The sequence below is a fragment of the Puma concolor genome, chromosome C2 (assembly GCF_028749965.1).
Source record: "Puma concolor isolate L17-30 chromosome C2, mPumCon1.1.hap2, whole genome shotgun sequence".
Lineage (NCBI taxonomy): Eukaryota > Metazoa > Chordata > Mammalia > Carnivora > Felidae > Puma > Puma concolor.
This window is the reverse complement of record NC_141675.1, coordinates 36,225,916-36,242,056: the sequence shown is the minus strand read 5'-3', so window position 1 is coordinate 36,242,056 and position 16,141 is coordinate 36,225,916. Positions and strand designations below refer to the sequence as shown.

Sequence of the window (16,141 nt, the reverse complement as noted above, 5' to 3'; positions counted from 1 at the left end):
CCAACACATGCTACCTAACTTGCTAGCAGTGCAACTGCACCCAGGTTCACCTACAGAAATGTCCCCTCCCATAGCAGATGTACATAAACCTTGCTAAAACCAAGTGCCATGTCCCAAATTCTGCTGACTGGCCTCCTCCAAAATGCCCTTGGCTGGAGCCCATCCAAAGTAGTGCCACAAGCCTGGCAGTGTGTAAGCAACCCCAAAAGGACTAGCACTGCTCCAAAGAGATTCCTGGCCTTGGAAAAGGGGATGATAATCACACATACCAGCCAGACTACAGCCCTAGTAGTAGGCTGGGGGAAGATATCTGATCTAACTGCAGGCCCCATCCACTAACAAAAGCTACTTAGAGGGCAATACAGGGAAAGAACCCTGCAGTGCGATACTACTGTGATGAAGGCAAAAACTTATCCACAACAGTAGAGCACACACAACACACATAGGAGACATTCCTGAAGTGCCAGGTTGTAGTCAACAGGGGACACTGCAGGGCACTATAGGGCCTCTTTTTCATAAGGCCACTCCTTTCAAGAGCAGTACATGTAGCTGACATTGCTTACACACAGAAGGTTAGACAAAATGAGACAGAGGAATATGTCCCAAATGAAAGAACAGGACTAAATCACAGCGAGAGACCTAAACAAAAATGAGAAGATTAATATCTGTGATACAGAATTTAAAGTTATAGTCATAGAGATACTCACTGGATTGGTGAAGGGTAAAGGACCTCAGTGAGTTCCTCAACAAAGAGGAAACCTAAATCACCAGAGATGAAGAACTCAATAGCTGAAAATAAAAATACACTAGATGAAATAAATAGTAGACTAGAAGAAGGAGAAGAGCTCAGCAACCTGGAGGACAGAGTGATGGAAAGCAATAAACCTGAACAGGGGAGAGAGGGAAAGACAGAAAGAGAAAAGAGACTTGGAGAATTCTGTGACACCATCAAGCATAACAACATTCACACTATAGGGATGCCAGGGGAAGAGAGAAAAGGGGTAGAAAATTTGCTTAAAGAAATAATACCTGAAAACTTCCTAAATGTGGGGGGAAAAACAGATCCAGAAGGCACAGAGAGCCCCCAATAAAATCAACCCAGGGAGGCCCACACCAAGATACAATCATTAAAATGGCAAGAAGTAGTGACAATTCTTAAGAAAAAGAAAACAGATACAAAGGAAGCCCCATAAGCTATCAGCTGATTTTTCAGCAGAGAGTTTGCAAGCCAGAAGGGAGTGGCATGATATATTCAAAGTGCCTAAAGGGGAAAAAAACCCTGCAATCAAGAATACCCTATCCAGCAAGGCTATCATTAAGAATCGAAGGAGAGAAAGAATTTCCCAGGTAAACAAAACATAAATGAATTTATGGTGACTAAATCAGCACTATAAGAAATGGGAAAGAGGATTCACTGAGTGAAAAGGAAAGACCATAAGTAGCAGTAAGAAATTTAGGAAGCACAAGAGGAGTAAAAAATATCTATAAAAATCAGTCAAGGGACTCACAAAAGAGTATAAAGTATGACACCATGTACCTAAAATGGGGGTGGGGTGGAGAGGAGTCAAGAATGGGTTCAAACATAAGGGACCATTAACTTAATACAGATTGCTAAATGCAGAAGATGTTATATACAAACCTACTGGTAACCACAAATCAAAAAAACGAGAACAGATATGTAAAAAATAAAGAGAATGGCATCCAAGCATATCACTAAAAAAAGCCAACCAACCGTGAGAGAAGAGAGCAAGAGAAGAACAGAACAGAGAACTACAAAAACAACTATAAAACAAGTAACAAAATGGCAGAGAGTATTTACCAATAATTACATTAAATGTAAATGGACTAAATGCTCCTAAAAAAGACACAGGGTGATGGAATGGATAAACAAAAACAAGACCCATCTGTATGCTGCCTACAAAAGACTCATTTCAGACCTAGAGAAACATGCCGACTGCAAGTGAAGGGATGGAAAAGCATTTATCATGTAAATAGAAGTGGAAAGCAAGCTGGGGTAGCAGTACTTCTCTCAGACAAAATAGACTTTAAAACAAAGACTGTAACAAGAGACAAAAGACACTATATAATCATAAAGGGGACAATCCAACAAGAAGATATAACAATTGTAAATATGCATCCAACATGAGAGCACCCAAATACATAAAGCAGCCAATAACAAACATAAAGGAATTAGTGGAGAATAATATTAGTATATGTGCTGCCGAAGTGAGCACAATTAGTTGAGAATAATAAAATAATAGTAGGGGACTTTAACACCCCACTTACATAAATGACAGGTCATCCAAACAGAAAATCAACAAGGAAACAGTGGCTTTGAATGACACATTGGGCCAGATGAATCTAATAGATCTATTCAGAACAGTGCATCCTAAAACAGAATAAATAAACATTTTCTATTACACCTGGAACATTTTCCAGAGTATATATTAAGTCATAAAGTCTCAATAAATTCATAAAGATCAAAATCATACCATGCATCTTTTCCAAACACAGTGCTATGAACCTAGAAAGCAACCACAAGAAAAAACTTGGAAAGAACACAAATACATGCAGGCTATTAGAATGTGCTAGTAAACGATGAAAGGGTCAACCAAGAAATCCAAGAGGAAATTAAAAAAAAATACATAGAGACAAATGAAAATATAATGGGCCAAAATCTTCGGGATGCAGCAAAAGCTGTTCTAAAAGGGAAGTTTATGGCAACATAAGCTCGCCTCAAGCAGGAAGAAAAATCTCAAACAACCTTACACCTAAAGGAGCTAGAAAAAGAACAACAAACAAAACCCCAAACCAGTAGAAACAAAGAAATAATAAAGATTAGAGCAGAAATAAATGAAATAGAAACTGCAAAAGCAATAGGATAGCTCAGTGAAACCAGGAGCTGGTTCTTTGAAAAGATGAACAAAATCGATAAACCTTTAGCTGGACTCATTAAAAGAAAAAAAGAGGACTAACAATCAGAAATGAAAGAGGAGAAATAACCAACACCACAGAAATACAAAGGTTTATAAGAGAATATTATGACAAATCCTATGCCAACAAGTTAGACAACCTAGGAGAAATGGGTAAACATATAATCTCCCCAAATGGAATCAGGAAGAAATAGAAAATTTAAACAGACTGATCACTAGTAGTGCAATTGAGTCAGTAATCAGATACTTCCCAAAAAACAAGAGTCCAGTACCAGATGGCTTCACAAGTGAATTCTACCAAACATTTAAAGAGTTAATACATATTCTTCTCAAACTTCCAAAAAATTAAAGAAGGAAAGCATCCAAATTCATTCTGAGAACAGCATTACCCTGATACCCAAACCAGATAAAGACACTACCAAAAAGGAAAACTACAGGCCAATATCCCTGATGAACATAGTTGCAAAAATCCTTAACAAAATATTACCAAACTGAATCCAACAATACATTAAAGAAAGCACTTACCATGATCAAATTGGTTTTATTCCCAGGATGCAAGGGTAGTTCAATATTTGCAAAACAATCAACACGACACATCACATCAACAAGAGAAAAAATGAAAAACATATGATCATTTCAATAGATGAAGAAAAAGCATTTGACAAGGTAAAAATTCCATTCATCATAAAAATCCTCCACAAAGTATGTTTAGAGGGAACATATCTCAACATAATAAAGACCACAGATGAAAAACCCACAGCTAACATCATACTCATTGGTGAAAAACTGAGATTTTTCCCCAAGATCAGGAAGAAGACAAGAATATCCACTCTCACCACTTTTATCCAACAAAGTACGAGAAGTCCTAGCCACAGCAATCATACAACAAAAACATATAAAAGGAATCCATATTGGTAAAGAAGAAGTAAAACTTTCACTATTTGCAGATGACATGATACTGTATCTAAAAAACCCTATAGACTCCACCAAAAGACTACTAGAATTGATAAAGGAATTGAGTAAGGTCTCAGGATACAAAATCCACAAACAGAAATTTCTATACACTCACAATTAAGCAGCAGAAAAAGAAATTAAGAAAATAATCCCATTTAAAGTTGCACCAAAAATAATAAACTACCTAGCAATAAACTTAACCAAGGAGATGAAAGACCTGTACTCTGTAAACTATAAAACAATGATGAAAGAAATGAAGATGACACAAAGGGAAAGACATCCCATTCTCATGGATTGGAAGAAGAAATGTTAAAATGACTATATTACCTACAGCAATCTACAGATTTAATGCAATCTCTATCAAAATACCAACAGCATTAGAACAGAACTAGAACCAGAACAATCATAAAATTTTTATGAAATCACAGAAGACCCCAAATAGCCAAAGCAGTCTTGAAAAAAAGGAACAGAACTGGAGGTATCACAATCCCAGATTTTGAGATACACTACAGAGCTGTAGTAATCAAAACAGTATGGTACTAGCACAGAATAGATGCATAGATCAATGGAACAGAATAGAAAGCCCAGAAATGAACCCATGCACATAAGTCAATTAATCTGTGACAAAGGAGGAAAGACTATACTTTGGGAAAATGATGGTCTCTTCAACAAATGGTATTTGGAAAACTGGATGGCTATATGCAAAAGAATGACAGTGGACTACTTTCCAACACCATAGACAAAAATGAAATCAAAATGGACTAAGGACCTAACTGTAAAACTTGGAAACCATAAAATTCCTAGAAGAGCGCACAGGCAGGTATCTCTCTGACAATGGCTATAGGACCATTTTTCTAGGGATGTCTTCTGAAACAAGGGAAACCAAAAGCAAAAATGAACTATTGGGACTACATGGAAATAAGCTTCTGCATAGCAAAAGAAGCAATCATCAAAACTAAAAGACAACGTACTGAATGGAAGAAGTTATTTGCAAATGATAAAGGGTTAGTATCCAAAATATATAAAGAGTTTACACAACTCAATACCCCAAAATAAATAATCCAATTAAAAAATGGACAGAAGACATGAGCAAACATTTCTTCCAAAGAAGACATTCAGATGGCCCATTAGACACATGAAAAAAGGCTTATCACCACTAATTATCAGGGAAATGCAAATAAAAACTGCAATGATACATCACCTCACATCTCTCAGAATGGCTAAAATAAACACAAGAAAAAACAACTGTTGGCAAGGATGTGGAGGAAAAGGAAATCTTGCACACTGTTGGTGGGAATGCAAACTGGTGCAGCTGCTCTGGAAAACAGTATAGAGGTTCCTCAAAATATTAAAAATAGAATTACCATATGATCTAGTAATTCTATTGGGTATTTACACAAAGAATAAATAAATACTAATTTGAAAAGACATACGCACCCCTACTTTTATTGAAGCATTATTTACAATAGCCAAATTATGGAAGCAACCCAAGTGTCCACTGTTACATGGAAGGATAAAGAAGAGGTGGTCTATATATATATATATATATATATATATATATATATATATATATATATATATATATAAAATGGAATATTATTCAACCTAAGAATTAAATCTTGCCATTTATGACAACATGGATGGATCCTGAAGTGCAGCAAGTCAGAGACAAATACTGTATGATTTCACTCGTGGAATTTAAGAAACAAACGAACAAAGAAGAAAAGAGACAAACCAAAATACCAGACCCTTAACTGTAGAGAACAAACTGATGGTTATCCAAGGGGGGATGGGTGAAATAGGTGAAGGAGATTAGAGTGCACTTATCATGATGAGCACTGAGTAGTGTATAGAATTGCTGAATCAATGTATTGTACACCTGAAATTAACAGAACAGTGTATGTTAACTATACTGGCTTAAAAAAAAAAGTGGGATTTATGGAGTGCTTGCTATGGATCAGGCACTGTGCAAACAATCTTAACAGATAGTAAGTGGGGGTGCCGTTATTATCCTTATTTCACCAATGGTGAGATGGAAGGTTCAGGGGTGGGGTGGACTGCCCAGGCTTACACAGATAGTAGGGGAAAAGCTGGTACAGAAACCATGACTTTCTGATTCCACGGTTTATAAATTCATAATCTTTGGGCTAGTAGTCTAAGTGTTTTTGATTTCACAGCCTTTTTTTTTTTTTTAATTTCTGAACCAAGATCTTTTAAATATGGTTATTTATTTATAAAGTGGACTAATATATTTTGTGGATTATAAAACATTTATGAAAATAGAAATTAAAAAGCATTTACTAAAGAGGGGAGAATTATTTTAAATAATTATTTTCTATTTTAATTTTTTAGTGATAGCAAAAATACTTTTTGCTCTCACTGGATATACATTATTATAAATAATTTCATATGATTAATTTTTAAATGCTTGTGAATCCCAATGGTTTCATGGATCACTGGCAACATCTGAAAGTCTATGAACATACATTTAGGGCCCATCATTAATGATAGTGTATGTGTATCTGTATTTCAAGTGGCCTTTGCGAGGTTTCTGGAGATTTTTGTGAGTTTCTTGTCAGGTCACTTAAGGTCATCCTTACTCCTACTGCCCCATGTGGCTGGCTGGTTGCTCACACTAGGTAGGGGGCATGGTGTGGCTATTTTCTCATTGTTCTTTCATGACTGCATTACAGGTTCTATCTTGCGTCTATACTTCTCTGGATTCCCACTGTGCTAAAGGGACTGTGCTGGGCTCAGGCATTTAGGCAAATCAGCCATGGTGGAGCCCTCATGGAGCCCCTGGTCTGGCTTAATTAACAGATAACTGCCACTGAGGGCTAGCCCACATGTACATTACAGGAAAGCATGTTATTGGAGGCTTACGAGCAGGAGAGCCAGCCCAGACTAGGGATCAGAGCGGGAGGGGGGAGAGTAACACACATGGGAAGGGAGAGGGACCTTCCAGGCAGAGGCTAGAGCACGAGTAAAGGTGAGAACACGGAGGTGTGAGGGAGAGGGGTGGGCATGGGGAACTTGCCTGTCTTTGGTACCGAAACAGCACAAAGAGGAGGGAGTCGGTAGGGGCAGATGATGATGCCGGGGTGGGTCACTGAGGCCTGGTGGCAAATGCCATTAGCCTGCTTATTGAAGGCACCCATAATAATTATTCTAGGCACAATAAGAGTAAGATAAACAAAGTACCAATAAGAACTCCTGGGCACGTGGCTCTATGCTCTGCCCACACCTCTCATAAACAGCAAGTTTATAAGACAGACACCCAGGTGATTGCTTTTCCGGCCACTGCCCGTCAGCCAGTGTCAGGCCTAGTGTATTCAGCCACTCTCAGTTATAGCCTGCAACCGTGTGGTCACAAGCCCTTCCTTTTTCTGTCTGATGGTAGCTACAAATGAGGGGAAGGCGGAAGACCAGAGGACTGAATGCACCTTGGAGTATAACTAGGAAACGGCCCTGCCAGGACAAGCGGTAAGACACCATCTATTTTTGTGAGCTAAGAAGGGCTGCCTTTTGAGGGACCCCATTCACTAGGGACCGGGGTGGTTTAAGGCAATGAGGATTTGGGATCACAGGAGCAGCCTCTCAGGCACTCTGGCCCACAGGCACCAGCACATCATCAGCAGTGCTTTTGGAGGGGGAGAGGGAGAGCTGGAAGTATGTTCCTGGAGGAGGCCACAAAGGACAGTTAAACAGGTATTTCCCCTGTAGATCTGGGCCCTGCATTTCCCTTCCTTCTTTCTTTATCCTTCCTGTCACCCACCACTCTCTGCCAGCTGAATGCACTGTAGCTTTTCCGTGCAACTGAGTGTTTCTCCCTGGCAGATAATTCAACTTACTCCACCTCCGCCAGATGGATCTCCCAATGATGGACATGTTGGAAAGCACAATCGGGAAGTTTCTGAAGAGCTTAGACCAATGCTGCTGAATAAGTCCTTTTACCATGTGTGTATTAAGGTGCAGCTAGATTTTTTCTTTGTGCCTCTTTAGCTTTTCTCCTGATTATCACAACAATACACGCTCATTGTAGAGCCTTTTGCACTTGCAGCAAACTGAATGGGAACAGAGAGAAATGGGCTCTTATGCTTCTTGGAGAACAGCACGGTTAGCATTAGCCTTTTCTTCCTGGCATTTTTCTGAGTATGTGTCGGTACTCTGTAATTTGCATCTTGCCTTCTTTCGTCCACCATTTGGTAAGTGCCCTGCCTCCAACATCGTAACACATGGGTATACGGGCAGACCCCAATTTGCCAAGTGGTTCATTTCCCACCTGTTACTTACCTGCGTTGTTTCCAGGTTGTTTGCTTTGCTATTAGAAATTCCCTGCTGTGGTGAAGAGCGCTGTCGTTCTCAAGCGTGACCTGATGCGACTGTGAGGACTGAAGGCCCCTGCCCCACAACCCAGTGTGCATCCGTACCTGTGGCCTTCGGCTCACCCGGGGTCTCCGCTTTGGCGAAGGTGCTCACGATCTTGATGTCGGGGAAGAGGGTCACCCCTCTGGCACTTTCAAACTGGGCGGCGGGTCTCCAGAGGCGGTCCGTGCCACGGAGGCTGATCTGGGGCTCGATGGCCTGCAGCACCATCACATAGGCATCCACGTCGGGGACGCTGATGCACACATCTTCTCCAAAGCACCTGGGAAAACAGCCGCAGTCACGGCACTGACGAGCGAGTGATAAAACCATCCATCGCGCGGCTGTGGACAAGGATCCACACAGCCATCTCTCGTTCTCAACAAGGTATCCTGACTGCCTCAGAGTCTCTGACTGTGTCAACAGACATTCAGATTTAAAGCCACATTAAAGTCAAAGCCAATAGCAATCTAGGGGCTTAGGAAGATCAGCTTCTGGGAGAAATGGGAATCTTCGATACCAGCAACAAGTAACTGTTAAACCTTTAATTATCCTTTAACGAAGTAATCAGTGGCAACATGAATTAGATAGCAACTGCTTCAGATGTGCATTAGGATTTGGTAAGCAAATTGTTGTCTAACTGGGTTGAGGAGCAGCACCTTGCTGAGACCCCGGGGCTAAACTCTCCTGCGCTTTTGTGTGTTTTCTCTCTCTGAGGCCATCTCACAGTGTCCCTGTTGCAGCTGTGGTGCTGCTGACCACATTCCTTTCTCCTGATGCACGGCCACAGAAATATCCAGAAGGCAGAATGGTGTGACAACACAAGCAAGGCCTGGGAAGTTAGATAAGGGTCCATGGCCTGGCTCTGCCACCACTGGGCTGGGTGACTGTGGGCAAGGTACGACTCCTGTGAACCTCAGTTTCTCCATCTATACAATGGTGATGACAATAATTAATTACCTTTTAGTAGGAAGGATTCAAGGTGATGATGTACAGAAAAGAGGCTGACCCCAGAACCTGCACCGTGGAGCTCATGCATCATGTTGGCGGATCCAACACCCTTATCACACTCTATCACTAGAACTCTATCACTCATCTAGGCCAAAGACAGAGGCTATAATGGCGGCCCAGATGGTTGCTCTGAGAACGCTGAGTTGACTCCAGCTGTGGCGGCCATCAGCTTGTATCTCTTGGGAAAGTTCCTGAGAGAAGTGCAGTCTGGGTGACATCATGCTGAGCCACATCTTCTTTGGGGTGGGCCAGATGTGGGAGTGGTGGTTGTCTCCTGCTCCCGACTTTGGCCTTTTCTGCACCAACCCCGGAAGGTACCCTGTCCCTCATCAGTTTATGGAAACCTGGTCCCAGAGGTAGAGACTGGCCAGCCTAGTCCCTCTACTTGACTGCAGCTGTCCCGGAGGTGCTTGCTCCCTGGTGCAGGCCTCCAAGGGTGGCCCTTAGTGTGAAGGTGGATGCACCTTCTCTGTCACTACAACTATTCAATCTAATTGCTGCCTAATCTAATGGCACCTATCCCAGGGCCCAGTAATGTGGCAGTCAGCAGCCTCATTCTTCCCTGCCTTGTTCCTGGCCTTCTGGGTTCTTCTCCTGGCTCCAGGGGCTGGGTGACTCCACTCCCACCTCTCAGGAGTTTTTCTGGGGGTTCCCCCCTTTGCTGCCCTCCCGGGCAGTTGCTGTGGCTGAGAGATGACTTGACAGGCCAAGAAGGGAGGTATCCACAGATTTCACTAATAAACGGTCGCATCTCCTTAATTGAACTCTGATTCCCTGGGGACAAGAACCACACCCTCTTTTCAGACTCCTGGTACTTAGGAGATCTCTACAAAGCTGGGCAATTTGAAGCTAATTTAATAAACATTTGTTAAGCACCTGTGTACCCACCAGCTACGGTACCCTGAGATCAGACCACTTAAAACCAAGCTTTCTGAGAATTTACAGAAAGCAGTACTACATCAGATTCTGAATTAAATGGAGAATGCTGGATTGGTGTTGACAAAGCAATAGAACATTTTCTTTAAGAACAACAAGGGGAGAACACTGATTCACTGGGGCATCCTCACAGGGACAGCAGAGAAATTGAGAATTAGCTGAAGAAAGGTGAATTGTTTTGCCAGGGAGCATGCCCCATCCTTGCTGCCTCAGCTGGGCCCCTAGTTGACCAGCACCTGTCTACTCACTGGACTTTGGAAGAGACTCTCAGGCGCCGCACACCTGCCGTCGGGAACTGCCTGGAGTTGATGTAGGAGACCTTCTGGAGGGCACGATTGATGTTCCCAATATCGTCACCTTCCATCACCAGGACAGACTGCGAGGGGTTGAAGTGGTACTAGAGGAGGAAAGGGGCATCATGGGGGAGAATGATCAGCGACGGAGCCCTCCACCTCCATGGACCACAAAGGCCTGGTGTCTCCAGAGCGTCTGCAAGGGCAGCAGCCATGAGCACAGATGAGTGTTTTAACCCCTCAAACAATTCCTGCTCCGCCCCGCCCCCCTGGCGGGGCTTCCAGGCCTGCCCTTTAAGACCTTTAGGGGTTATAAACTCCAAAGCCATAGTATAAGATTCTGGATCCCCATCACAGGTCTCTTGTGATCTAGCCCTTGCAGGGTGGCCCATGCTCTGTGCTGCTGTGGGGTCCTGACCAGCCTTTCAGCCCTTAGACAGACTGCCCCCTCAGCTGAGTGCCTGGAAACTTGGGGTTTTGCTCCTTTCACTGGTCTTGTCTTTGGCCTTGAACTCCTCCTCAGTTCACCCTGTGCTCCCCTTCCTGATTCATGGCAATCTTCTTAGCTTCTGACCTTAAAGCTCATTTTTTAGTTAACGGCTCTCCTTATATCTGATTCCTGGTCTTTTTTTTCCTGGTGCTCCACTCTGCCTTCCCAAGAGTTTTGCTCACTTTCTGTTTACACTCTTGCCAGCTGTCCCAGGTCTGTTATCTGTTCATTTCACTGAGTCCCTGGTATCCCATACTTGGTGAAGGCCCCGGGACTATAATGCTCTCCACCAAGTCACTTGAGTCCTCAAGACAGATAAACCAGATACAGACTTCTGCTTCTCTCTGCAAAGCCCTAGCAGTTACTCTCCTCCAAATGGAGCACAGAGAACTGCTTTGGTGCTGGTCTGACTTACTGATCTTCACATGCTGCTGAGCAGGAATTATTAGGAACTGTTGTCAGTAAGATGTCAGGAGCTTATCAGTGGATTCAGATTATGTATCCAAAGTTCATATCAGAGGAAAAGGAGATCTGGTTATCTATCTATCCATCTATCTATCATCTCTACACCCAACATGGGGCTTGAACTCACAACCCTGAGATCAGAGTCACATGCTCTTCTGACTGAGCCACCCAGGCACCCCTGATCTGGATATATTTTTATGCCAACATTTTTTTGGATAATATATTCACATAATTCAAATATATATATGTTCTAAGTGAAAGTGTCCATCTTATTCATATCTCTTACCCAGTTTCCAATATCCTGTCCCACAAGTAATCAGTGTTCTATTACTTTCTTAGTGGCAAATTGCATTATTGTTCATGATTACCTGCTTCCCCTCCCAGTGGGAGGCTTATACATGCCTGACCTATTGTCAGTAGACTTGATTATGTGACCTATGGAACCATTCCCTGCAAGACACACATCTTTCCCTTTTGTAGTCAGTAGTGGTCATGTGACTTGCTTGGCCAATTAAGTGTGGGCAGAAGTATTATTTGGTTCACACTCATGTAGACGATTTCACAGCTAGTTCATGGTTTCCCATGTCCCTTTCCCTCTGCCATGAAACCTGCCAAGTTCCCTTAGGGTCTGGTCCAGCAGCCTGGTCTCACAGTGCTGGTGATATGGATCAGAGCTGAAGCCAATCTATGTAATGGACATTAGGTGTGAACAATGACAACAAAAAGTTGGATAAGCCACTGAAATGTTTAAGTCACTTGTTAGAGCAGCATGACTTAGCCTACCCTGAAAGTTATATGTAAGCATTCTTAGGAATATAGATTTCCTTTTTTCTCCTTTCTTCCACCAAAAGTAGCTTTTTACATACTTTATCATACTTTGTTTCTTCACTTAGCTCAAATCTTGGAGATCTTTCTGTATCAGTACATCATAAACTTTTTTTTATAGTTGTATAATATTCTACTGTGTAATTTTTTTTCAACCAGTTTGTTACATTTGGATTATTGCCATTCTTTTACTAATAGTTCCACAATGAATAATCTTGTACACATTTCATATGTATGCAAATATCTATGTATTGGATAAATCCCTCCATGTGAAGTTATTAGGTCCAACAGTATATGCACTTTTAAGTTTTGACAAATGTTGCCTAATTCCCCCTTGCTAGGGATTATATATATCAACACAGGCTCCCTCTCCCAGCATATGGGAATGCCTCTTTTCTCAAAACCTCAACAACAGAATATGCTGTCATTTGAGATTTTTGCCAGCCTGATAGGTGATAAATGCTACCTTCCTGTAGTTTTAATTTACCATTTAGTGTAGGTTTAATCTTACCATGAAGGAGATGGAGTATGTTTTCAGGGGATTAAGGAAAAATCCATCTGTATGAACTTTTCCCTGACTTGGATGCCTTTTTAAGAGTTCCCTGTTCTGTGTCTGGAGGGTAAAATGAAGTAGATGTCCCATGAGCACTATTGATGATACTGACCACCATACAGTCTTGCAGCGTGGCCCCTAGCCAATCAATAGCTTCCACTTTGCCTCCTTCAACTATCATTTGAGTATTTTGTTACCTCCTCCTTGAGGCCACCCCAACTTCACTCATTTACGTCCCCACTGGGCTCCTCTAGTGCTTATCAAATGGCAGTATAATTACTGTAGTACAGTGACCACGAGCTCACAGAAGACAAGGACTCCAACTCCTATCCCTGAATTCCAGAACCTAGCCCTAGTGCCCTATAATCCCATCAGATGAATGAGTGAATGTTCCCCCTTGGCCCACATTCTACTCCTATCACCTCCAGGTTACTCTCCAAAAGGACTTTTTTTCAGTCACTGTTTCCATAGTCATGGCTCTGTGGGAGTCATCAGTGCTTGCTAAACCCTGTTCACCTCTGCATCCTTGGCATCCTGGAGGCTACACTTGCAAAGGCCTCCTGCTGTGTGTGGGAGGGCCACGTGACCACATCTGGCCAATGAGGTGTGAGAGGAAGTGAGGCGGGGCTTCCGGGCTGGGGTAGTCAAAGCCCCCTGGAATGCTCTAGCCTTTTTCTTCCTCCCCTTTGGTGGCTCTGGCGTTGTAGGCAGAAGCCCCACACTGCCTCCCTGGCTTGATATCAGAGAAAAATAAACTTTTAAGCATTAAAACCATAGGGATTTTGGAGTTATTTGCTACTGCAATCGTTTTAAACCCATTTGGAAAAATTGAGCTCCTCCCAGGCAGGATTCTCGCTTACCTAAGTATATGTGGCATCTTTGAAAGATCATGGGCTGTGCGGGTTGCAGTACCCCAGTTACAGTACAGACTACAGGATAAAACAACTTTGGACTACTTGCCCTTTCCAGACTTTATCTCCTCATTTAAAGTAATGGGGATATTAATACCTGTCTGTCTGGGGCTTAAATGAGATAATGTATATAATGAATCTAGTGTGTAAAGGGTGTTCAGTCCTAGATAGCTTTTATTATAATTCTTAACATTGTAATTATTTCTGCCCTGAGTCTTGGCCCACACAGGTGTACCGCAGCCTTCACTGCTCCTCATATCCTATGATCCAGTTCCCTTCTGCCCTCAATGCCCTGAGCAGGGTCTCTCTGATCTGGGAGATCAGAGCCCCAACCCCTCTGTTGGGTGTGGGAGCCCCGGATATACGTGCAGGTGATGATGCCACAGTCATCTTTTCAGTTGGCATCTCCCTTGCTGTGGATGACTCACTAGCATAGTGTGCTCAGCCATAGAGCTGCCCTGTTCTGAGTGTTTTGTAAGTCATTCGGAGATTCAAGTTCATTCTTCTAAAATACCACTTCTGTTCCCATGTGTTTTTATGCCCCCCTACCTCCCCGCAACCCTGCCCTGCACCATCCCTGCTATAGCAGAGTCATGGAGCTGTTGTTGTCTGTCTCCCCCAGCCAACTGTGAGCACCTCCAGGGCAGGGTCTATAGACTTTTCCTCACTGTCACCACAGGGTCTAGCACACGAGACACAGGAGATGGAATAATAAGCCCTGCAGAGGTGGCGGATCTCTAAGCTTCACACAAGGGCTGAACAGGAACCTCAAACAGTTCTTCCAGAGGCTCTTAGCAGCAGCATACTGTGGCAATCAGCAGGGGGCACATTCCCACCACAGCCACCTAAGGAGGGGATGGGTTAGGCCATGTGTTGGATCTCCAATTAATACCCTAGTTTGGCTGCCTGACCATCCCCAGAGCTGCCACAGGGCATGAAGGTGGGCACTGGACTAGCAATAAATTTCGTGCAGGATCAACAAAACCTTCTACCAAACTAGGTTTTTTAAATTTTCTTAATGTTTGTTTATTTTTGAGAGAAAGAGAGAGACAGAGTGTGAGCATGGGAGGGGCAGAGAGAGAGGGAGACAGAATCCGAAGCAGGCTCCAGGCTCTGAGCTGTCAGCACAGAGCCTGAAGCAGGGCTCAAACTTCCCAAATGTGAGATCGTGACCTGAGCCAAAGTTGGACGCTTAACCGACTGAGCCACCCAGGCGCCCATGTTTTGTTTGCTTTAAATTGTAGTGTTACTAAACATAAAGAATTAAAAAAAAAAATCAGGTTCTGTCTCTGTCTCTTTGCCCCTCCCCTGCTCGCTCTCGCGCTCTCTCTCTCTCTCTCTCTCTCTCTCTCTCTCAAATATAAAACCTAAAAATTTAAATTGCAGTGTTACCAACCCTGTGGCATGACTGAGGTTAGGTCTCTGTGTAAGACACACAGTGGCATTAGCATTACACAGGGACAGGAGATGGCTTCCTGGAAACCCAGCAAGAGGTGATAGCAGCCACCTTCCTTTAGGAAGCTGTGCTGTGGCCATGGTGATTCCTTTCTTTGAGCTAAGAAACTACTAGACATCCCCAAAGCTATGGCCTTTGGGAATAGTCAGTTCTCTTAGAGGGCCAGCCAATATCACCAGGCACCTAGCAGGCTGGGAGATCAGTGAAATTCCTGGCCAAAGCCTAGGTCTGTTTCTCCAGGGAAGGCTGGCCACGGCACTCCAGGCACCTAGCCATTCACTTGGACGCCTGCCAGCCCCTCTGGGTTGGGCCAGATGAAGATTTGCCACATTTGAGGCTCCTCTGCTACAAGTGTCAGCTGGTTTACCTTTCAAAAGAAGCTGGGGCAGCATCAAGGGCAAGTGCAAGACCAGCCCAGTTGGAGAAGAGAACTGTGATTTTATTTATTCGATTTGCTAAGGAAGATCTTTATGTCTGTATCTGTATTTATCATCTTATCTACACATATATGTATCTTTCTTTTTCTCTCTCCCTATATGTGTGTGTGTGTGTGTGTATCTATATATAACATACATAGAATTCAGTTCCCACAACATCACAACAAACTACACTTTATACATGAGGGAATTGGAGTTTAAAGGATTACATTCCTTTGCCCAAGGTCACCCAGCTAGTAAATATTCGTACTACGATTTGAACCTGGGAGTAACTTGTCCCAAAGTTTTTGCTCTTTCCCACTCTTCCACATGGTAGAAATGACAAATTGGCAGGGAGTATGTTATGAAAATCAGAACAGGGTGTTCTTCAGGAATGTGGCTATTCCACAGTGTCATGTATGGGTACGAGACGGTAACCACCCCAGCCATCTAATGACTCCAGCCAGGCTGGACAAATATTCAGAAATTGGCATGAGCCGGGGGCAAACAAGTGGAAAGAGGAACCGGGCCAG

At 43.0% G+C, this 16,141-nt stretch overlaps 1 protein-coding gene across 3 annotated transcripts in view; it reads right to left on the bottom strand.

Moving 5' to 3' along the window:
• The window catches only part of CLSTN2 (calsyntenin 2), a 609,330-nt gene that overhangs the window by 5,616 nt on the left and 587,573 nt on the right, over positions 1-16,141 (bottom strand). For all 3 annotated transcript variants that reach the window (XM_086674405.1, XM_086674406.1, XM_086674407.1), the window contains 2 exons: positions 10,448-10,596; positions 8,318-8,535 (listed from right to left, as the gene is read on the bottom strand). In XM_086674405.1, coding sequence (XP_086530531.1) covers positions 8,318-8,535; positions 10,448-10,596 — 367 coding nt within the window. The remainder of the gene's footprint in view (positions 1-8,317; positions 8,536-10,447; positions 10,597-16,141) is intronic.